The sequence below is a fragment of the Hippichthys cyanospilos genome, chromosome 10 (assembly GCF_059441005.1).
Source record: "Hippichthys cyanospilos isolate Australia breed blue-spotted pipefish chromosome 10, RoL_Hcya_1.0, whole genome shotgun sequence".
Lineage (NCBI taxonomy): Eukaryota > Metazoa > Chordata > Actinopteri > Syngnathiformes > Syngnathidae > Hippichthys > Hippichthys cyanospilos.
In genome coordinates, this window is record NC_142378.1 from 14,313,947 (window position 1) to 14,334,775 (window position 20,829).

At 38.3% G+C, this 20,829-nt stretch overlaps 1 protein-coding gene and 1 long non-coding RNA gene across 3 annotated transcripts in view; one reads left to right on the forward strand and one right to left on the reverse strand.

The window, feature by feature from the left end:
- LOC148417234 (uncharacterized) overlaps positions 1-9,579 on the forward strand; it is a 93,571-nt gene extending 83,992 nt beyond the window's left edge. The window contains exon 3 of the long non-coding RNA XR_015866985.1: positions 9,372-9,579. This is a non-coding gene — a long non-coding RNA (uncharacterized LOC148417234). The remainder of the gene's footprint in view (positions 1-9,371) is intronic.
- The window catches only part of ror1 (receptor tyrosine kinase-like orphan receptor 1), a 112,729-nt gene that overhangs the window by 4,217 nt on the left and 87,683 nt on the right, over positions 1-20,829 (reverse strand). For both annotated transcript variants that reach the window (XM_088425616.1, XM_088425615.1), the window contains 7 exons: positions 11,106-11,233; positions 9,182-9,499; positions 8,040-8,285; positions 7,707-7,921; positions 4,255-4,434; positions 2,070-2,297; positions 157-521 (listed from right to left, as the gene is read on the reverse strand). In XM_088425616.1, the coding sequence (XP_088281742.1) occupies positions 157-521; positions 2,070-2,297; positions 4,255-4,434; positions 7,707-7,921; positions 8,040-8,285; positions 9,182-9,499; positions 11,106-11,233 (1,680 nt within the window). The remainder of the gene's footprint in view (positions 1-156; positions 522-2,069; positions 2,298-4,254; positions 4,435-7,706; positions 7,922-8,039; positions 8,286-9,181; positions 9,500-11,105; positions 11,234-20,829) is intronic.

Sequence of the window (20,829 nt, forward strand, 5' to 3'; positions counted from 1 at the left end):
AGTGCTTTTTTATTTAACTTTCCCAGCTAAATGATAAAAACAGAGGTACCAAAGCATTTTATCCACCTATTCCAAATAAAACAAAGAAATAAACAAAATAACACCAACAACAAAAAAATCCTTGACATCAGTGAACGTACGCAGACCCGAATATACCTTGGAGGACAGTCTTCAGGACAGGGCAACAGCTGTCTTTTTCTAACCATCTCCATCACTTCCTGGTTGGAGAAGCCATAATAAGGCTGCAGGCCGTAACTGAAGACCTCCCACAGCACCACCCCAAACGACCAGATGTCCGAGTCTGTGGTGAACTTTCCATAGGCGATGGCCTCGGGAGGCATCCAGCGGATCGGAAAAAAGGTTTTCGGTTGGATGCAGTAGTAGTCTGACGAGTAGATCTCTCTGGAGAGGCCCAGGTCAGAAATCTTCACATGGAGCTGCTCGCCAACTAAAATGTTCCGCGCTGCAAGGTCCTTATGAATGTAAAAGTGACTGGCCAAGTAGTCCATCCCAGCAGCAACCTGGATTGTATTAGTTTAAACAAAACAAAAGGATTTTAGGATATAATTCTTTTTGGTATTCAGCGCAATCTTCCAATGAAACGGTAACAGGAAGCAGCCGGACCTATATTTATATATTTTTATGTGTGCATGATATATGACATTATTAAAACCATAGGCGGCCTTTAGAACAATGTTTCACTTTGTTTCTTGACTAAGTTTGCAAACGTGCAGAATATTTTCGGTCGTCCATCCATCCATCCATTCATCTATCCATCCATCCATCCTCTATAGCAGGTGCGTCACTCATTCTTATCGAGGGCCACGTTGCAGTTACAGCTTCTGTCAGAGGGCCGGGATGACTGTGATAAAGTACATTTTGGGAATATTTGTCAGACTTCCAACTAGTTTTGAAATCAGAGAGAGGGTGAGGGCAAAAAGCGCTTGTTTTTTCCCCCCAAACAATTTCAAATTGACTTACAAATGTGATATTTTGACCTGAATTTTGAATTGGAATGGGCGTTTCGCGGGCCGCGTGAAATGATGTGGCGGGCCGGATCTGGCCCCCGGGCCTTCAGTTTGACACATGTGCTCTATAGCCACTTATCCTCACGAGGGTCTCAGGCTTGCTGGTGCCAATCCTAGCTGGGTTTGGGCAAGTAGGCAGGGGACATTCTGGATTGGTGGCCAGCCAATCGCAGGGCACAGAGACAAACAATCATTCACCCAATCACACCTAAAGATGATTTAGTGTGTCTAATACACCTGCCATGCATGGAAGGAAGCCGGAGTGCCTTGAGAGAACCCACACAGGCAGGGGGAAAACAGGCAAACTCCACACAGGAAGGCTGGAGCGAGCTGGAGTTGAACTCGGGTCTCTCAAGTGGCAGTGCTAATCACTCGTCCACCGTGCCGCCCCAAACAATAAACAGAATCATATTTTTGTTAAGTTGCAATTTCACCTAAAGCCCTCATTTGAAAAAAGGAGCAGTCAGAGCTTTACCAGTTTAGTGGGCAGGCTAAGGAAATCACATCAAAAAATAAAAAAATCTTTCATTTTCTGGTTTTTAGAGTGACGAAAAAAAAATAAAAAAAGATGTAAATTTAAGAAAGAATAACAAAAACTTTTTTTAAAAACCTAAATAATAACAAACATTTATTGCTTCATATCATTTTAATATTTTCTTCAACAAGTTTCGTAATTATGTTCAGTAGTCCCCAATAAACCTGAAAACATTCACACCTTTGAAAAACTAAGAAAGTTATCTTTAAAAAAAAAAAATATATATATGTACACCAAGTCCAAGGGAAGGTTTAATGAGTTAAACCTCACTTAAATTTAAAATGTTCTAAAGTTATTGTGCCACACAGATACAGTGGCCATTAAAGGGTTAGAAATCGGATTGTCATGAATTGACAAAACGGCACATGAATCGAAGTTTAAACTATTTGTTCATTGAAGGCTTGCATGCTGGTGTTTGAGTATTTGCATATGAAAGTGCTACTCGTTCCCGATCATGATGATAATACGGTAAAGGGGAAAAAAAGGGAGGGAAACTGCATTCTTGCCTGTGCGGCTATATGCAGGAAGTCGCCATGATCCAAGCTGGATTTCACGGTCCCATCCTCGTCGCTGCTGCAGCCCACGTCAGAATGCGGCGAGCGCATGATGAGAAACTCGTGAAGGTCGCCTTGAGGGAGAAACTCAAACAGCAAACAGACAGGCTGCTCTTGTGTCACCACACCCAGCAGGCACAGCACGTTTGGGTGCTGCAGCTCTGTCAGCACGGCGGCCTCCTGCAGCAACAACAAAAATAACGGGAGGGAAATAAATATGGGAAGAAACATCATAACACACAATGAGGTCTTTTCTTTACACGTTAGTTTTAGATTTAGAAAGGTAATACTTTTTCACTCCTCAAAGCGAGACGTTTATGTCGACATCCTGATAATGGTGAACTGCTGTTTATGTGTTAAGCTATTTTCAGTGAACATCCTTAAACACATCTGCTGAAAAATCCTTTTTTAATATATACAGCCGTTCTGTGGAAATAAAACAGGATATGCTTGAGCGCTTGTGGGAAGACAGAGCTTTCCACTGGCAAAGCAGCAGCATGTCGAAATGCATGACTGCCTGTTAATGCCACATTTCTTTTTAGAAATCCCCACAAATGTGGAGTCTGTCACAGTGTGTGGCTCCGCGAACACAAGGAAGCAACTACTGGTAAGCAGAGTAGCAGAGTAGAAAACTGCAACTGGAATATAAATAAACTGACCTTAGAAGCCATCTAGTTGCTTGTTTGCAGATATTAAAACTTAATTTGAGCTCTTCTCAAAATGAAATACATTCAGATTCTTCAGATTTAAATCAAGCAAGCAAGCAAATGATATTTTATTTTAAACTTGTTTTGATTTACTGCTACATAACAGATTTCTGGTAAAGGTTTTAAGGCAAATATTTAAGGATTTCTTAAATTTTTGGTGTGTAAGATATCCATTTTTAAAAGTTACTTGAGGCTCTATAATGTGATGTACTGTATTTATAAATGCAACCTTGAAGTTGATGGAGCTCATTTTCTTTCTGAAATGTGCGCTATAAAAGCACAATTGTGACTATTATTGTATTCCTAAGTTGTACAAATGATATTTTCTCATATTTTTTACTTTAAAAAAAAGCAATACAGTAGATAAAACAATTTTGTAATTTTTTTTCATATTTTTTTACTAGCCTTGTGGGCCGGCCAAATGACTGCTTTAGTTTATTCTTCGTCTTCTGGACTCTAGACCAGCCATATTTAATATAGATCCAGTGACAATTTTATATTTTACTTTTTAAAAGGACCAAATGTTCAATAAAATTATTTCAAGCAAATACACATCAATTTCATCATTGTTCTCCTAAATATGATGTATATTGGCTGCAGGTTGACTACAATGACTACACGTCATTGTTAGTCAGTCACAACTCTGTTGCTTGGCTTGTCAGCAAACGGCACTTAAAAACAAGAGACAAAAAGAACTTGAAGTGCAAGAAAGTAAATCTTCATTTCTAGTCAAGGGTAGTAAGTTTGCTCATTGTTAGACATTGTTTGCAGACTGGCTAGGCGTCATATGCAACTCAATATGGATATGATTATGAAATTTTTTTAAGGCATATGTAAGACTTGTATCACTTGAAACTTTATTGAAGTAATTACTAGAAAGCGGAGCCAGCCGAGACGTAAAACCAGATTATTCTGTCAAGACAACCAATTTAGTATTATTTTGTTGTTGATTTATAACATAATTGAGGCATATCAACTCAGCACACGTGCAACAAAATGTAATCACCGAAGCTTCAAAAGTATTTTGAAGCAAAAAGCTAGTGCTGTGAACCAAAATATCATTAAGTGTCATTGGACTAAGTATGGCGTCACGACAATGTAAGATACTGGTTTGTCACTGTTAAAAACAAACCACATTTTTAATGCTTCCAAAAAAACAGTACCTGGTGATTGCAGCTTTAAATGTGATTTTGATTACATTATTGAGTGCTGTCTGTATTTCTTTTTTGTTGCTGTTGTTTTTAATCGAAAATGATGAAATTGGCTTATTTTTTGTCAACATAGTTGACGATCTGGGTTTTTGACTCATGTCTATTGTCCATCTGTTTGATCCATACAACTGCTAATATTACAAGTAATATTGATGATTTTTTTTTCAATATTCAACTGTAGCCTACCAAGAGAACGGACACCTGCAACACATACATTACCTGCTGAAAGTCAGTCCACTGCTGGACACTGGAGACATCTTTTAAGGTCTTGATCGCAACCAACTGTGCTTGGTCCATGCCCGGCAAATACAGGTGACCCTTGTAAATCTTCCCAAGTGTGCATTCTCCGAGCTCTTCCATAAAACGCACCGCCGACAGGGGAAGCTCTTTGGCCTTACTCTGCAGTGGAACAACATTGTGGAGAAAAGAGTGAGGAAGAGATAAACCGAGAAAAGCAATGAGATCATTATTCCCTGTCGGGTGTGTGCGCTTTCTCGTCATTGTAGGTGGCTACTGCTGTTGCCTCGAATCTCATGCTGGCAAGCTGCCTGCAATATTACAATGTACAATTCAATAGAATGTCACAATATATGAAAGAACTGGAAAAGCACTCAACAAAATAGAGACCTCTGCCAAGATTGAAAGGGGAGGAAAAAAAATGGTTCATCATATTGTGTTGACCGCATTATAGAGAGTAGCGGTTTGTGCAATCTGCAGCATACATTCCGACAAGACCAGAGATGGAAATGGCAATGAATGGGCTTTCATGTGAAACTACGCACAATTTAAAAAAAAGAAAAAGCAAAATACAGAGATACGTGTCCTGCTAACAGATAGCTCTGCTGGTTCATGAATAATATTGTAATAAAGTAAGTTAACATTGCCAACATGCCCGACTCATTAAAAACAATAAGATAAAGAAATGATTTATCGTATTGTTTTTCATGAGTATGAATCCAGTATGTTAACGCATTGTTGAGTTGATTCCCTAAATCAAACCAGGTTTGAACAGCTGAAATTCAAAAGGAAAATATGCGTAATTTGGATGCACTTATAATGATGATACCGTGAAGGTTTCAGTAGAAAACAATGAAAATTTCCATTGTTGCTAGTGCCTGCTTCACTAGTATATTTGTCATACTTTGAATAGAAAGAAAATATGAAACCAAGATACTTATATACAGTACTCACAGTATATAAAATCACGATGGGAACATGAAGCCTCATGATTTACTATTTATATTTTCTTTGCTACTCTAGATGGCACTCTTGGTTTAAAGGCACAGTGGACATGTAATAAATACCTATATGTCAATCGCACAAGGAAATATTTTTAAAGCGAGATCACCATCTCAAGGAGGATTTTCATTCGGCTGTATATATCTTTTATTGCACAGCACATAGCGAACTGCACAAATGCATACATGCAAAAAAATATGCCAGAGTAATCTTATAAAATTGCATTTAACACCGTTAACATATGCTTAACTATGAATGACTTTAGATTTCATATTTAACTATGAAGTACATTAGGTATCATATTTGGGGAGACTACTTCAACAAATACATGTCCAATGTTCAAAGTTCATGACAGATAAATATACTTGATGATAATTAAACATTATAGTTTGCATGCAACCACGAGATGTCGAGTGGATTTTTTTTTTTTTTTTAACAATTGAAAGAATGTCAAACAATTTCAAATTGACAGATACAAAGACCTGAGACGCTCGCCAGTCGCGCAATGACATGCCTGACCTCCCCGCACGAGCTCTGAAGGCGGGCTGGGTGTGTGTGTGTGTGTGTGTGTGATGTTATGCGACACATGTTTTTAGTTAAAAGTTTGTTTCACCCCTTCTTCTCACCCCACCCAAAGCCTCAGATCCTCCTTACACTGCCACATTTTGTGTGTAAGTGTTGTGTATGTGTATCTAAGTGGTTTGTCACAGGCATTGACCCTTGTGTGATCTTACACAGAAGCCAAAAAGGAACGCTTTGCTGGTTTGTAGATATGCTATGAGATGTTAACATCTATCTATTCAACTTGTTTTTGTTTCAGGCTCATAAATTACACTTCAGTACATATTTACTTTTTGACACTGATTTTGTTTTTGTCATTTTTTTTAAATGGGTAGCTTTAAGCTAGAAATGACACAAAAGAGACTTAAACTAAACTGTGTTCACTAAACTGTAATATGACTGAAAGATTGTTTGTTATTCTAAAAATCAAACATATCAACTAAGTAGCTAACCATTTGGAGTTTAATGGCTGACTCTATCTGAAATTAAGTTGAGAATCATCTTTTCAAACTGTTATGGAAGATCACATTTACCCAGATGGACCCTCTACTTTCCACATGACAATTCCATTCATACATTGCACAGTTAGAAGCTCCTTTTGAACCCTTTGAACCAGGCAAAAGGTCATTCAACCACATCAAGTGGGTCAGCAACCTTCAGTCTGTCTCCCTCACCTCACCGCCAAAAAGTAAATAAAAAGATATTAATGACGCCTGACACCTCTGCCATATTCCATGGCGGCCTGCATAGATATTGACATGATTATTATGCATTCTGCTTCGAACAAAGGCAGACAGTGCATCTCATGATGTGGTCAAACACAGAGAGACGTGCAGCCTTGAGAGAACTACAATCTTAAACGTGTGCTGCTGGAGTACTAGTTTGCTATAACATCAGGTGAAGTGCGGGAGCAACAAAAAGAAGAGCAGTCAAACATTCCAGGACCTGCTGGGCTTTGATGGAGACGATATGAAGATCTCCACCACATGCACATGCACACACACAAACGCAAAAGTCAGCGGGCCATTGGACTGAACGCACACTTAGAGGTGCTGTGTTTTGACTCCCTCTTGCAGTCTGCTCTCATGACTTCAAAAGGCAAACACAAGACTTCATTTAGAGTCACCACAGGCTAGCCCGAAAGAGACTACAAGTGTTTATCATAGAATGTGTGGTTATATGTGATCAAAAGTGTGCATGTATAGCTACAAAATTCAGCAGTTTCCAATATGAAAGCTCAATTGTACACACTACAATGTGGCACATGACAAAAATCAGTTTGAAAAATCTGCTCCAGGTTACATGACAAACTTTATACAAAAACTCTAAGATTACATTTCTATCTAAATATAGATGGAAAAAAAAATCAGGAAACATTTCAATACAATGACTTTTTTAAACATTTTCCCTTCTGAAAATTATACTTTTTTATGTGCTATTCTTCAACAATTCTCTGAAAAATCACAATTGCATGGAAGGAATAACATGAGTTTTTTTGAGTCTCTCTGGAGGCAAAGCTAACTGGATTTAGTCATTTGGTGTGTGACCACTATGTAATAATTGCTTTGAACAGCCCTCATAATTATAGTAACTTCCTGGACTGTCCATTCATTCGCATTTAAATTCTTTATCAGCATTTCTACATGCAATCGTCACTCAGAACCTGTCCAAGACTATTAGTTTCTCCTCCCCTCCGACGCCCACACCTTGTTCTCCCAGACTGCAATTCGAAATAATATTGAGATTTACAGTATATTCAAAAAGAATTAGGTCAAAACAACAATGAACAAGACTCAGATGAGAAACATACTTTCACTGTAGTTCAGGCAAACCTAGAAGGGCACAGAGGTTCATTTTAGGATGTGACATACCTTTGGCTTGTATGCTGTTGTGAGCATGGACATCTCGACGTTTTGCCCACGGACCGGTTTGGGCTGGCGAGGGGCAGGCGGCCTGGCCGACTTCTGGTTGTTGCGGCACACACAAATGAAGAAAAACAGCAAGGCAATGGCCAATGGAATGGCCACGCTTGGAACAAGAATGTATAAGATCTCCATGTTGCCTCCGCCAGACTTCTCCTTATGGTCTTCACAGAAAATTAGAGGGGAGAACGGAATAAAATCACACATGCGCTGATTGTAAACTTTAGACTCAATTATTACTTGTCCACCATGACTAAAATTTGCAAGTAAACAATGTCGCACCACAGATGGGTATGTCACAGAGTTCCATGCGGACCCCTTCATCCAGGGTGAAGCACCAGGGGGCCTCGTGTTTGTTTCCTGGGTTGCGGCAGTACGAATGACCCCCGTTGAGCTCCGGGTAGCGGACAGCCAAGAAGTTGTGGCTATGGGGATACTGGGAGTTCCACGGTTGACACTGACGGCCCGACTTGGTCATACTGATGGTGCCGCGGTATTCTGAGCCGCTGCTGTTGTAACACTTGTGATCTGACAAAGAGTGGAAATGGGAAAAACGAAGCTGAGAGATGAAAGCACACTTGACATTTGTTAAACCCCTTTCTTTAAACTGACAATGCCGAAGTAACAAAGACGGTAGTAAGGTGGTAATATAGCGAGCCATAGCAAAGCTTTTCCCAAATTGAACCTGAGAAACCTGCATTTGAGACTTATTTGGCAATTAACAAAAAACAGCTCTACGCCTCCTGATGGTGGAAAATTAAGGTTGCACCCGGCACCTGGGACTAGTCACAAATAAAGCAGAACGAAAATGTTAAAGAAATGAAATGACTGAAGCCAATTATTTTTGTCAACCTTTTGCCATAACACGGTTTATATAAATGTGTTCTGGAGAGTTTCTCTCAATTATTTGTCAGAAATCTTTTGGTGGGATTAAAAATATATGAATTAGATCAATTCATTACAGTTCTTAACTATCTCTAGCACTATTTTCAATACATATATTTTTTTTAACCAATTCATTGGTTAATTGACAAAATCAATAGGTAAAGAACTTGTTAGTTATAGCGCTACTGCTGATCCAACATCGCATTAAGTTCAGTCCTTTTGTGAATGGAAGTGTTTGATTTCTTTAGTTTACAGTGCGCAATATCAATGAGTTAGGAAGGAGTGGCATGAAAAATTATGCTTTAATAAAGATAATAAATCTCAGGATTGATTGTCTTTAGTCAAGTCTTTCTAAGATTTCACCCTCTATTGTGGTTAAAATATGATCACTGGTCACCAAATTAATAGTTATGATGCTGTGACAAGAAACCCGTTTTTGACATGAGCACTCGTTTGAAGGTATCAGTTAAAATTGATTGTATTACATTGGCTGTTATATTCTGCAGACTTTGTAAAATATGGAAACAGAGGTGCCTTACTTTTGTTGATGGGCTCCGCCATAGGGATGCCGATCCTGAGACAGTTGGCTGCCTCAAGACTGTCTGAAGCCGCTAGGTCCTCACAGTTCGGCAGCTTCAGTCTTTTCAGTATGATGGGGTTCGAGCGGGCGATGATGTACTCAGTTTTGCACAAGTCATTCTCCAGGATCTCACACTCATCCTTGCACAGGTCCCGAGGTTTGTCGGCCCCTGAGCTGCGGTCACAAGTCGGGAAGGCAAAGTGGCACAGGGACGGGATGGCAAATTGAGAGCAGCGATCGGACAGATGGTTGGACGTTCCGATCATGGTGAAGGCCGCTGGCGACGAAAAGTGGGCAAAGTCAGTTACAGAGACACAGCAGGAACATAGTTTCCCTTTTTGCATTACCGGTATCTGTGTATTTATCTACGTATGCATGTATTTATTCATTTATGATTGTCTTTATTTTACAGTCAATAACATGGGCCATACATGTTTAATAAAACACAAATGCTGCACTCACGTTGTTGACTGTTCACACGACTCATGGATCAAAGTGATCAACTGACAATAAAAATCTGCAGTTTTAAATGCGTGAGAGCATGATTCATAGACTGTGCATTTATTGCAAACACATGGTTCTTTGTGGTGGGATTCATCACAAAAGCAGCTTTTTGTGAGGGGGACAGGCAATTAAAGGTGAACGTGGTAAGTGGCTATTTCCTATAAACCACCAGCATAAGTTTTTCAAATAAGGTGATTTTTTTTTTTTAATACCTCAATATCTTTTGAAATGTAAGACTGCTAAACGTTGTACTTCACACCTCTTACAAATTCACGGCATCGTAAATCTGCTTTGACACTGGTCCTCACAACCCAGATTAAGGGTGATATCATTAGTTGAATCGGCAACATATGCATTACTTTAGCCCACAGCTTGTTTCAGTTAAATGAGTAAAGATTTTAAATAATTCAAAATGCTGTTAAATTATATTAAATCCCTAAATTATAATATGTCTATGGATAAGTATAAAAATATTTAGAACTATTTTAATATAACTGTAGGTTGTTAAAGAAAAAGCTTTGGCTTATAGGGCAGCAATGAGATGTGATGCAATAAGTTACACTATGTCTGATATGAACTACACATTATTGGAAATTTTACATGGAATTTTGGGCTTTGCAATTCATTAAACTCTTCCATTTGAATTGAGAGTTTACAAGAATGTACAGGAATACAATAGAATAGTGTTACAAGTAACTGTAACAATGAATTTTAGAGAGCAAAATGAGACGATACCATAATTTATGAATGCCATTATTTTATCTAAATATTTTCAGAGGTGGCTTGATGGGTCAACTCTGCAAGCATTAGAGATACCGTATTACCGAACTGCCATGAATGTCCATTGTGAGAAAAAGCCTCTAATTTTTTTTGTTTTAAATAACATTAAATGTTATCGCCTGTAATGCTTATAATTGTACAGAAAGCAAGTTTGTTTGACTAGAATGAACATGTATTTGTGTTTTTGATCAAAAATGAGCACTTGCATTTGCCCTTTTTTTTTTTAAATCGCATTTTGAGAACCGTCTTGTAAGATCCAAAAAGGGCACGAAGGGCATGCTCAGTCATAACTTGAGATCAATTGGAAAAGCTGAAAGCCAAAATTTTGCCATAGGAAAAAATACAACAATGGAATATTGTAACTTTTGAATAGTACAAATTGTTTAACAACAGTAGCAAGGGCAACATAGCCAGGAAAATATGATAATTTTTTGTAAAAAAAACAAAACAAAAAGAAACAAAAAGAAACCACAACAATTTGCAACCCTATTCAGAAGTGACATTGCCCTGATTATTTGTAAGAAAAGGTACTTTACATAATAATTAAGAGGTAAAGTAGCTAAAGTTTATTATTGAGGAAGCAGATGAATGCTTCTCACCTGTTATCTGGGTCTCTATTTCGCCCTGCATCTGCAGCGAGTCAACAAAGATGCTGCGGTTACCGATGAAGCGGGCGCAGGCGATGCCCCTGTACGGCTGACAGAACCCCTCCTCATCAAAATCTTCCCTGAAAAAATGCAAAACAAATGAATATAAGAACATCTGTAGTTTAATTAAAGCTGAGTTTTACAACAATGACACGAGAGTCTTATCACGCCTGTGCCCATAGTCCATTACATATTTGAGCCACTAGAGGGCCCCCTGTGAATGATAACCAATACCAGCAAATCGTATGCTAAACCAAAATTTCTGTCTTCCTGCATTAGTTCCATTTAAATCAAGAGTCCCAGCATTAAAGCACGCGTCTCGCTTCAGGGTGTAAACTACATGACGAATTAATGTTTGAGTCTTTGGACTTTTTACAGTTTATTGCACTCCGATATCCCCATGTGGCATAATCTGAAACACATGCACCAAGGAGAGATGGGGGAGGGAAGTCGTGATGATGGTTTCACAACCAAATGTACAACGTCTACTTCATATTCACTTCACATTTAATATCACCTTCCTCCATGTTGTGTTTTTATCCGAAAGAGACCTAGAAACGCTACACCATGCTGCTTTGAAACTGAAATTGCAGCTCATAAATGGAGCTGTGCAAGGACACCCCACACAAAAAGCCACATGCTGAATATTCGTTCGGTGTGAGATCACTGTGTCATGTGCTCTAAGTCGTGCCATATGGGACCTTAAGACCGGCAATATATGAGGAGGATAGTGCGTGATCATGTTTTGTATGGCCTTAACCCACACACACACACACCACACAGAAACATATTGTAGCTATTGGCTGACTGAAGAACAACCTCATGGACCCACACCTATTTAAACATATTCCTGTTCTCCACTTCGGCAACAAATCTCCCTTCACAAAAATAAGTTCAGTTTTATTGCATTTTTTTAAATATCAAACTTCAGACTTTCAAAAATGAACAAACCTCTGAATTATAGGTAATAAAAGCACAAGGACTATTAAAATAATCGAAGCAGTGCACACACCTGGAGGATTATTTTCCTTTATTTTGTCTTCGTCCAAACAATTGAGTTTGAGAACGTTTTAAAGTCTTGTGCAAATGATACAAATTTGCCCCAAATGCTTAGATGCAAGTGAGGAAATGCACACACTGACATATGCGCACACACCGTCACCCTAAGTTATAAGGGCATCATCGAGTGAGCAAGGGGTCATGAGGTTCCCTCTCTGCGAGGAGTGTTAAGTGACTGAGGGATCAAGGTCAGCGCTTGCCATGTGTCCGCCACATTCATATACATTTAAATAGATGTTTAATACACATAGAAGCAAAACACACTAAACTATGACTACGACAACGTAGTAACAATTTTTTTTACACGGCATTTAGAATTCTGCGGTAGCACTTAAATCATCAAGCTACGCACATCTTCAGATATTTTCCTTTGGCAATAAGTTTTAAAGGTGTAAATCATCACTGACAGGGTATAGTGGGAAGGGGAATCATGCAGAAAAATATTTTAGGGTCTTGATTGGTTGAACTGTTACTGTTGAAATGGAATATGGAAAAAGTCACACATGGTATTTAGTGAGATATGTCCAGGCAGACAGGAGGTCAGTTTTATTGTGCACCATTAAAGATAATAGATATACAGCCACTGTAACTTTTTTTTTTTTTTTTTTTTTTTTTGCCACAGACGCGCAAATAATATGTTCGAGCATACCATTCACCACAGTGCAGTCCACGTCCGACCAGGAAAATGTAACTGCAACCAAGACAAACAGCTTCAAACCAAGCAAATATGTCCAAAGGTTGATACTTCTCCAGTTTGTCCAACTATCCAATTAGAGTGGTCGTCCTTCATTGGAGTCACAGTGAAATGGAACCTCTCCCAATTGACAGTGGGCAAGAGGTGGGCACCAGTCACCAATGGGATGCATCGAAAAACAAGCAGTAACACTCAAATTTAAACCTATAGGCAATTTAAAATCTTCAAATTAACCTAATATCTTTGGAATGTGCAAAACCTAGGGGGCAGGCAAAGTCCACTCAAGAAGGCTGGAGCCTGGATTCAAATACGAACCTCAGAATCATATGGCAGATGTGCAAACCACATTGGTAATCATGCTGCCCTGTCTGCTTCCAATTCCCCCCGAGCTTTTCAATTGAAAGCCTCATCTTGGTAATGATACGGCCTTTGTTGGTAAACGTAGCATGTTTTTAGGGATCAAATTATTTTTTCTTATGCCAACACAATAGTTACATCCAGTGTCGTGAAAAAATTCAGATTAATAGGCTGATAAATGAAAAATGTCACAATGAATAACAAAAAACAAGTAAAAATCTGCATTTCAATGGGCATCAGTTATATGTGGATTTTCACTGTCCTGATACCTATTCCCCGTAAATAGCTAGCTATATCTCTAAATATATTGTTTGGAAAAAACAAAAACAAAATGTTGATTTCCCAAAGTGGTTCAATGCATTTCAGTAATAAAGTGCTTAAGCCATTATTCCTTACCATGTGTTTGTGTTACCATTAGTTGAGAGTATATCATACTTAACACTTAAATATATATCAGGAAATTTGCTAGTAAGGATATTCTGTGGTCCAGTCGTTAGAAATAAAGCAAATCTTATTTTGTACAAGAATGTTTAGTTGAGATATTCAAGAAAGTTGTTATCCTGGTTTTCAGTACTTGGCACACAGAGTATTAAAAAAATCCAAAAATAGTGTAACATGAATCATGATTAATTAAACATAAAAGGTTATGGTATAGATTGATGCGTAACAAATAATGTCAGCATTGTAAATTGAACACATCTGCTGTAATAGGATAGCGTACATAGTGTAAAGGTAAAAAAGTTCAAATTATCGGTTGATATCAGCCATTCGATTATTTTTCGCGATATCTGAACGGTTATAATTGACCAATTTGATTGGCCAGCCGATTAATTGGCCGTGCCCCAACTTTCCTCACTTTAATAATCAATATGTAGTAAATACCAAACAAATTGAGCATAAAATGCTGATTTGAAGTCAAGAATTGATATATTTTGAGGACACAAAAATACCTATTCACTATTGGCTTTCCTCCCAAATCTAATAAATGGTGCCTAGATGATCATTATGATAATGGCAGAATTCCTGATTTCATCAATCACAGCGAGTAGCCGAGGCCCCGAAATAACAAAGTAGGCCCAGACCATCACATTACCATCGCCGTGTTTGACTGTTGCTGTGATATTTTTTTTCTGAAATAGGCTACTGTTCCATTCACTCCAGATATAATGATATAAGTAAGGGAATCCATGTTCTTTTGGTCAGAAATGTCCTACGCCTTGGAACTTGGAGTCAGATGCCATTTTTGGCCACTCTCTTCCTCATTGCTAAGTCGTGAACAAATATGACTTAATATGAAAAATATGTTTAGTATTCCTTTGATAAATAAAATCACCATTGAAAATCTGCATTTTATATTCACTTAGGTTTTTTTTAATTTTTACATTTATTTGATGATCTTAAACATTTAAGTGGGGACAGTATGCAAAAAATAAGGGTTTTAGAAGAAAGCAAATTTCACAGCTGTGTACAATTTAAAGAAGTTTGTTTTGCTACTTTAAAGGATGCTTCCCATTGAAGATTGAAGGAGAAAGTGAAGAGTCAGAGAAATACACATATAATACTATATATACATGTCTGAAAATGATCCCAGTGCATAAATCTAATTGTATTTGCATGTGTTAAAACCTGTACTGCATCCCAAGCGAGGAGTATCAAGTGCAGTTGTCGATAAGCTGTTATGCAGTATGTGGTTAGTATAGTTATTGAAAGCCTTTCATTTCATACGCCGGTGCCAAGGGCAAAGGGAAAACTTCATGCTCGATCTGTGATCCAGATCAATACAAAAAGAAAGACTAGACTCACCACAAAACCTTAAATACCAAATTGAGGACACTGATTCATTGTTCAATAACATTTTTTTCCAACCTCATTATTTATTGAGGGAAGCCCTCTGTTAGCAGCCATGTTTTTCTTGCAGCACCGCGCTGACTCACATCCATATGAACACCTGGGTGGCGCCACTGAAAGTGCAGACACAGTGCTTGATTTATGAAATACACCACGCAGGTTGACGACACATTTATTAGGCTTTGTAAAACTGCAATCAAAAAAAGGATGTAGGAAAACATGGAATCGAAAAGAATAAATCATTACATATAAAACTTCTGCGATTGATGGCGCTTGAATAAGCACGTGTTCAATGCAGATGTACATATAAAGAAGAAGAAATTCCCAATTTAATCAATTGAAAACTATACAACACTATCCATCCATATTCTATAGCTGCTTAGCCACACCAGGGTCGCTGGTGCCTATCTCAGCTGGCTTTGGGCAGTAGGCGGTTGGCACCCTGAGATGGTTGCAAGCCAAATGCAGGGCACATAGGGACGAATAACCATTCAAGCACCCATTCACACCTAAGGATAATTTAGAGTGTCCAATACACATGCCATTCATCTTTTTGGAGTGTGGGATTGTCACTCAAGTTACAATAGTTAAGTGCATTGTCTTTAAAATGTTTTGCAATTACTGTAGCTTTTTTCTATACTGTCATTCTTCTTCAATCAAAGGCAACAAAGAGCAACTGGGATGCAATGTCTTGGAGAGCAACTTGGAGTGATGGGTTTGAGTCACGTGTTTGTGGGTTGGGGAACATAAAACTCAACACTTTAGGTGGGGGTGGAGGTGAGATTGTGGGGATTGGGGATGGGGTGACCTTAAAAAATGGGATTTGAGGCAAAGGGGTGGATCCTTGATGACATTTAAGATTTCAGGGTTTGGTTGCGGTTGGTGTTGAGTGAAGAGGAGATGAGCTGCCAACAGGGTGAGGTCATAGCTGCAACATCCTGATTGGGGGGGGGGGGGGGGGGGGGGGGCACCTCAGCGTGCTGACGTCGTCTTCAAAGACACACTTCTGAGATTTGCTTCAGATCCAGACGGCACCGTGGAAGTCATACATTTCATCACAGCTTAAAAGCTTACCTGTGATACATGCAGGATGTGACTTATGGAAGGATCAAACTTGTCTTTAATGATTTAATGTGTACTTGCAGTATGTATATTTATACAATAGGTTATTTGACTCTCTGTATGGGCTCAGATGCCTAACCCAGGAAAAAAAAAGGATGACCAAGCCGGGTCAGTCAACTAAAAATAGACAGACTAAAAACACCTTTCTTGAAGCTCCGCCAGAACCATGTTTATGTTGCTTTTTTCCATAGAGACTTTTTTTGCATACATATGCAGTTTTGCACTGCCTATGAGGGAAAAAGTTTCCTCCAAAAAACAGTTGATCTCACAAGTTGGGCATCATTTCCAGTTTAAAAAAAAAAAGTGTTAAAAAATAAAGTCATTTACAGCCAATTGGAAAAGGCTGATATTCAACATTTGTAGATTATAAAAAAAGTGGGTGGGAGTGCGATTAGTGATAGCCCGCAACCCCCTAACTCTGATGAAATGCAGAATACATACATAGTTGCAACATATAATGATCTCTCACTGACAGGCAGCCAAAATGGTCACGAGAGACTGAGGTTGACTGAGGTCTGTGGCTGCCAGTGGCCCATGACCGCACTGGGAATGAACAGCGAGCGAGGGCAACTGAGGCACTGTGTTAAACACAATAGAGAAAGAAAGGGTCCTCGTGTTACTGCTGCTTACTGAATGCAATAAAAGAGGCTTCTGTCAGCGAAGAAGCGAGAGATTTAGAGTCCACTGGCAGATGCAGGAAACAAGAGGCAACTGAAGTTAGGAGAGGAACGGCCAGTTCTTCAACTATTTGGAGACTAATCGACAGGCCGTTCTGTCACTTGGAATTAGAAATTTGATTTGATCAGGGCGCTAGATGAAAAGTTCAATTCATTCATCCATAAAATCTATCATTGGAAAACTCTGTCTCAATCTTTCCACCAAACAGTACAGCTCTGTTCTGTTCCATTGCTCATTTCAGGTGTCAATTGAAAATGTCTTAACATACTTGGGTTGATGTAAGGGCTCACTCACAGGCCAGATGTATCATAAGAGGCTTCAGCAATGACTACCTTTAACCGCTTTTGTTCCCCGCCGGCTTGCAATAACATTAACACATTTATTGTACCCGTTTTCGCTTCAAAACACAACACTGCATTACTGTAATTTAATTGGATTCGTGGATTACTTCAAGTCATTGTATTCCTTTACAGTACAATTTCATTTTGTTGCTAATTTCTAATTATTTGGTGATTGACCAAAAAAAACAGCACGGTCGTAATTGGCTGCAGCCAGCAGCTGGGGCTACTCGTAAAAAAAATAAATAAATAAATAAATAAATAAAAAAGAAAAAGAAAAAACAAAGAGAAAAAGAAAAGCAGAAGTGACTGTAAATGGTTACAACTGCATCTGTTAGTCAGTCAAGAAAATAAATGGCCAATCAGGATGAATCTTTTGATCTGCCACAATAATACATTGCAAGTTACATTTTTCAAATTAAAAAGTAAAAAACTCAAAGTTTTTATCAGATGTTTTAGGTGAGAATGAAATGAGATGAGATAAATTATCCACAGATCTTAATTAATTATTCGAAATTGTTTTCTATATCTTGACAGCAGTAATTTAGGGGCGTAATGACTTGTAGTAACATAGTGTATTGGTCTTAGCTCTTGTTTTTTCAAAAGTGGACTATAAACTGAGCAAGTTCATTAAAAATTGAAAACTTAACATTGGATGAGTTTGCACATAAAACGAACTCTCCCCTACAATGGTTTCTGTATATCGTGCACTTAAATCATTGGCAGAAAATCTATAAACAAATGCACTGATTCCAAATTGTAGCAGTTGACATACTGCAGCTGCAGAGTGGGTATAACGGAAGCAAGTACTGTATCCAATTAAACTTTGGAATTGCTGAGTTGTGCTAACATAGCTTTCTGGGTTAGCCTAGCTGCTAAGGTAGGCCAGCCTCCATAGTTATTTGAAAGCATCAAGCCTCGCCTAGCCACTGGCTGTTTGGTGTGGTAAATTGTGTGCGTCATGATATAGTTCTCTTCATATGCAAGTCAAATTTAACGTATAAACATCCATAAACTAAGAACACACAGGATGTTGTTTTTGTCTGCTCGCTTAAACCAAGGATGTGTTGGTGAGTGACATAATTGTGAAGACCTGGTTGAGAATATATCCCAAGAAGCGTTTTATTGATAGCTGACAAGAGGACTCACTCACACACACTGCTGTTCCAATTACAATGAGACTAGCATTCTTAGGAAGTACACTCTGTTCTCAAGAATGGTCTCATCAAGTTTATGAGACCATACTTTGTGTTCTTCATAATGAGAAAGTACGACTATTGTCAATGTTCACTTAACAATTGGTTGTGCTTCATGTTTTCAATCTGAGAACAGGCATGGAATGAGAAGAATACAAAATGACTACAAGAAACCCTGTTTCTTGTTTATGGATGTTTATGTTAATAAGCAGCCCTGTACCCTTTTTCAATCTTCTCTCACACTGGTATTATGCTAAGTTATTTCTATGTTTGTATGGCAACCAAACCTAGAATATGGTTGGAAACTGAAAGGTCTTTGACCAAACGAAACTATACAGCTGGGTGGGAATATGGCTTTTTTATCTTGGTGGTACAGGAAGTTGAGGCATGCCTATCACGTTCATCATCCACGGACCAAAGACGCTGCCACAAAACTATGACAGACATTCTACTTTAGTTTTTTTTAGTGCAAAACTGGTGCGTGAATTTTTCCTGGCCTTGCCAAATAGATGCTGTCTATGTCTGCTTCAGTGAAGTACACTTCCTGTATGTTTCACAGAATCCATAATTTATATTTCCAACAATCATAACACAATGTCTCTGTGTATAAATGACTTGAGGGAAAGAGTGTAAGCACTGGATTTGTGTTAGATTTACTTAGACACCTTTATCAAGTATCTGTTTTTTTTTTTAATTTGTTATAAATTTGGCCACTTGGTTTGGAAGACATCACCGTGGCTAAAGACTTCCAATAACAACACACACTGTAGTACACGTTGATTCAGCATGCAGGGAACGGCCTGACCTCAGTCAAGTCATTTCTCAACAAGCTTGATCTGATGATATCATTTCCCCCAGAAGGGCCGCTTTGTATCAGAGATCCCGGTGGGGAGAAAATGTGTCAGTCATCTTATTAGCAACGTGAGTGTGTGATTCTGCTGTTTTGACAGATGTACACACGTGTAGACACGTGTTTTCAGTGGTCACAACCTATGATGTTTTGTGTATATGATCTTCTTTGTACCTCTTCATGTGTGCAAGCAAACCCCAGGAACAAAATGATTTTTTTTAAAGTGATTCTCAGTTGACTGTGTAATAGCTAAATGTTTCATAAGAATATTTCCCGTAATCATGAACGAATGTGTTATTTTAGGTTAGTATCTTTGCTGAAACAAAAATCTGTTGTAAATCAAGGATTTCCTCTACATGTACATACGCCCATACGATATTTGTAGAGCTGCTAATTCACAACCATCTATGGAAAAGACAGAGAAGGCACTTTAATGTGATCCTACTAGGATAAAAGTTGCTGAGTATCATGGGTATTCCAAATTCTAAAGAGAGGTTGATAAATCTTTCGCTGTGTAAGCTTGTTCTACGTATAAATTTAATAAAACAGTCATCCATTCAAAAGATAAAACAATACATGATCTGTTTATTGCTCGACAAGTAAACAGGCATGCTTACAATTTAAACTGAACTCGCAATAATTTTAGCATTTGTCGCTGGAATTGTATCAACTTTCCACTCTGGTTGACTCCTTGATGTAAATCACACAGAAAAGTTTTTCGGCATGATTTATGACGGAGTTACTGCTCCCATCACAGAGCTTAATCTGCATGTACAAAAACAGACACCGTGTACAGGAGTACACATGTTTTGCCTGACTGGTTACTGACGGTGCTTATAGGACAAGAACACACACGTCTGAACAAAAGCACCCTAAAATATTTTTTGATGTGAGTGATGAGCAGTTGCTAAAACATTTATGAAGGGGAAGGGAAACGCAATGTGCAAGTCATTAAAAAAAAAAAAAAAAATCTGGCACAATCTGTTGTGAAGGCTTGCACAGAAAACAAACAGTTGATAAATAGAGAAATACGTCAGAACGGCTTTTTACTGGTTATTAAAAATTTACTTACACTCTGATCAAAGTCAGTTTTCTCCATGATAGTTACAGGTGAATTTTAAAGCACAAGACATTAAAAAGTATGGTAGTATATGCGTAAGGAAAAAAGTATAGACAGATGGGTTTTAACAATCAACAGAAATGAGCTAACTGTTGACGCTCGATGTGTGAAAATCAGGGCCGAATCGATTAATTAGCCTATTTGAATTGGTCAATTCTCTCTTCAAATGTCGATAGTTGCAGATTGCTTGAACATTTTACTTTCATGTATTCTAAACATTTACAGTAGTTGTGTAGAAGTAACACCGCTGTCATTATTATTGTACACACATCTTAATCATATCCTTGTCCCTTTAAATTTGGCAGGAATTTGTTGTCATTCTGCGGACCTGTCATTCAAAACAAAGCAAATCTTAATTTTTATAAGCAATGACTAGATGAACAATGCAAGGAAGTTGTTATTTGACATCCAGTA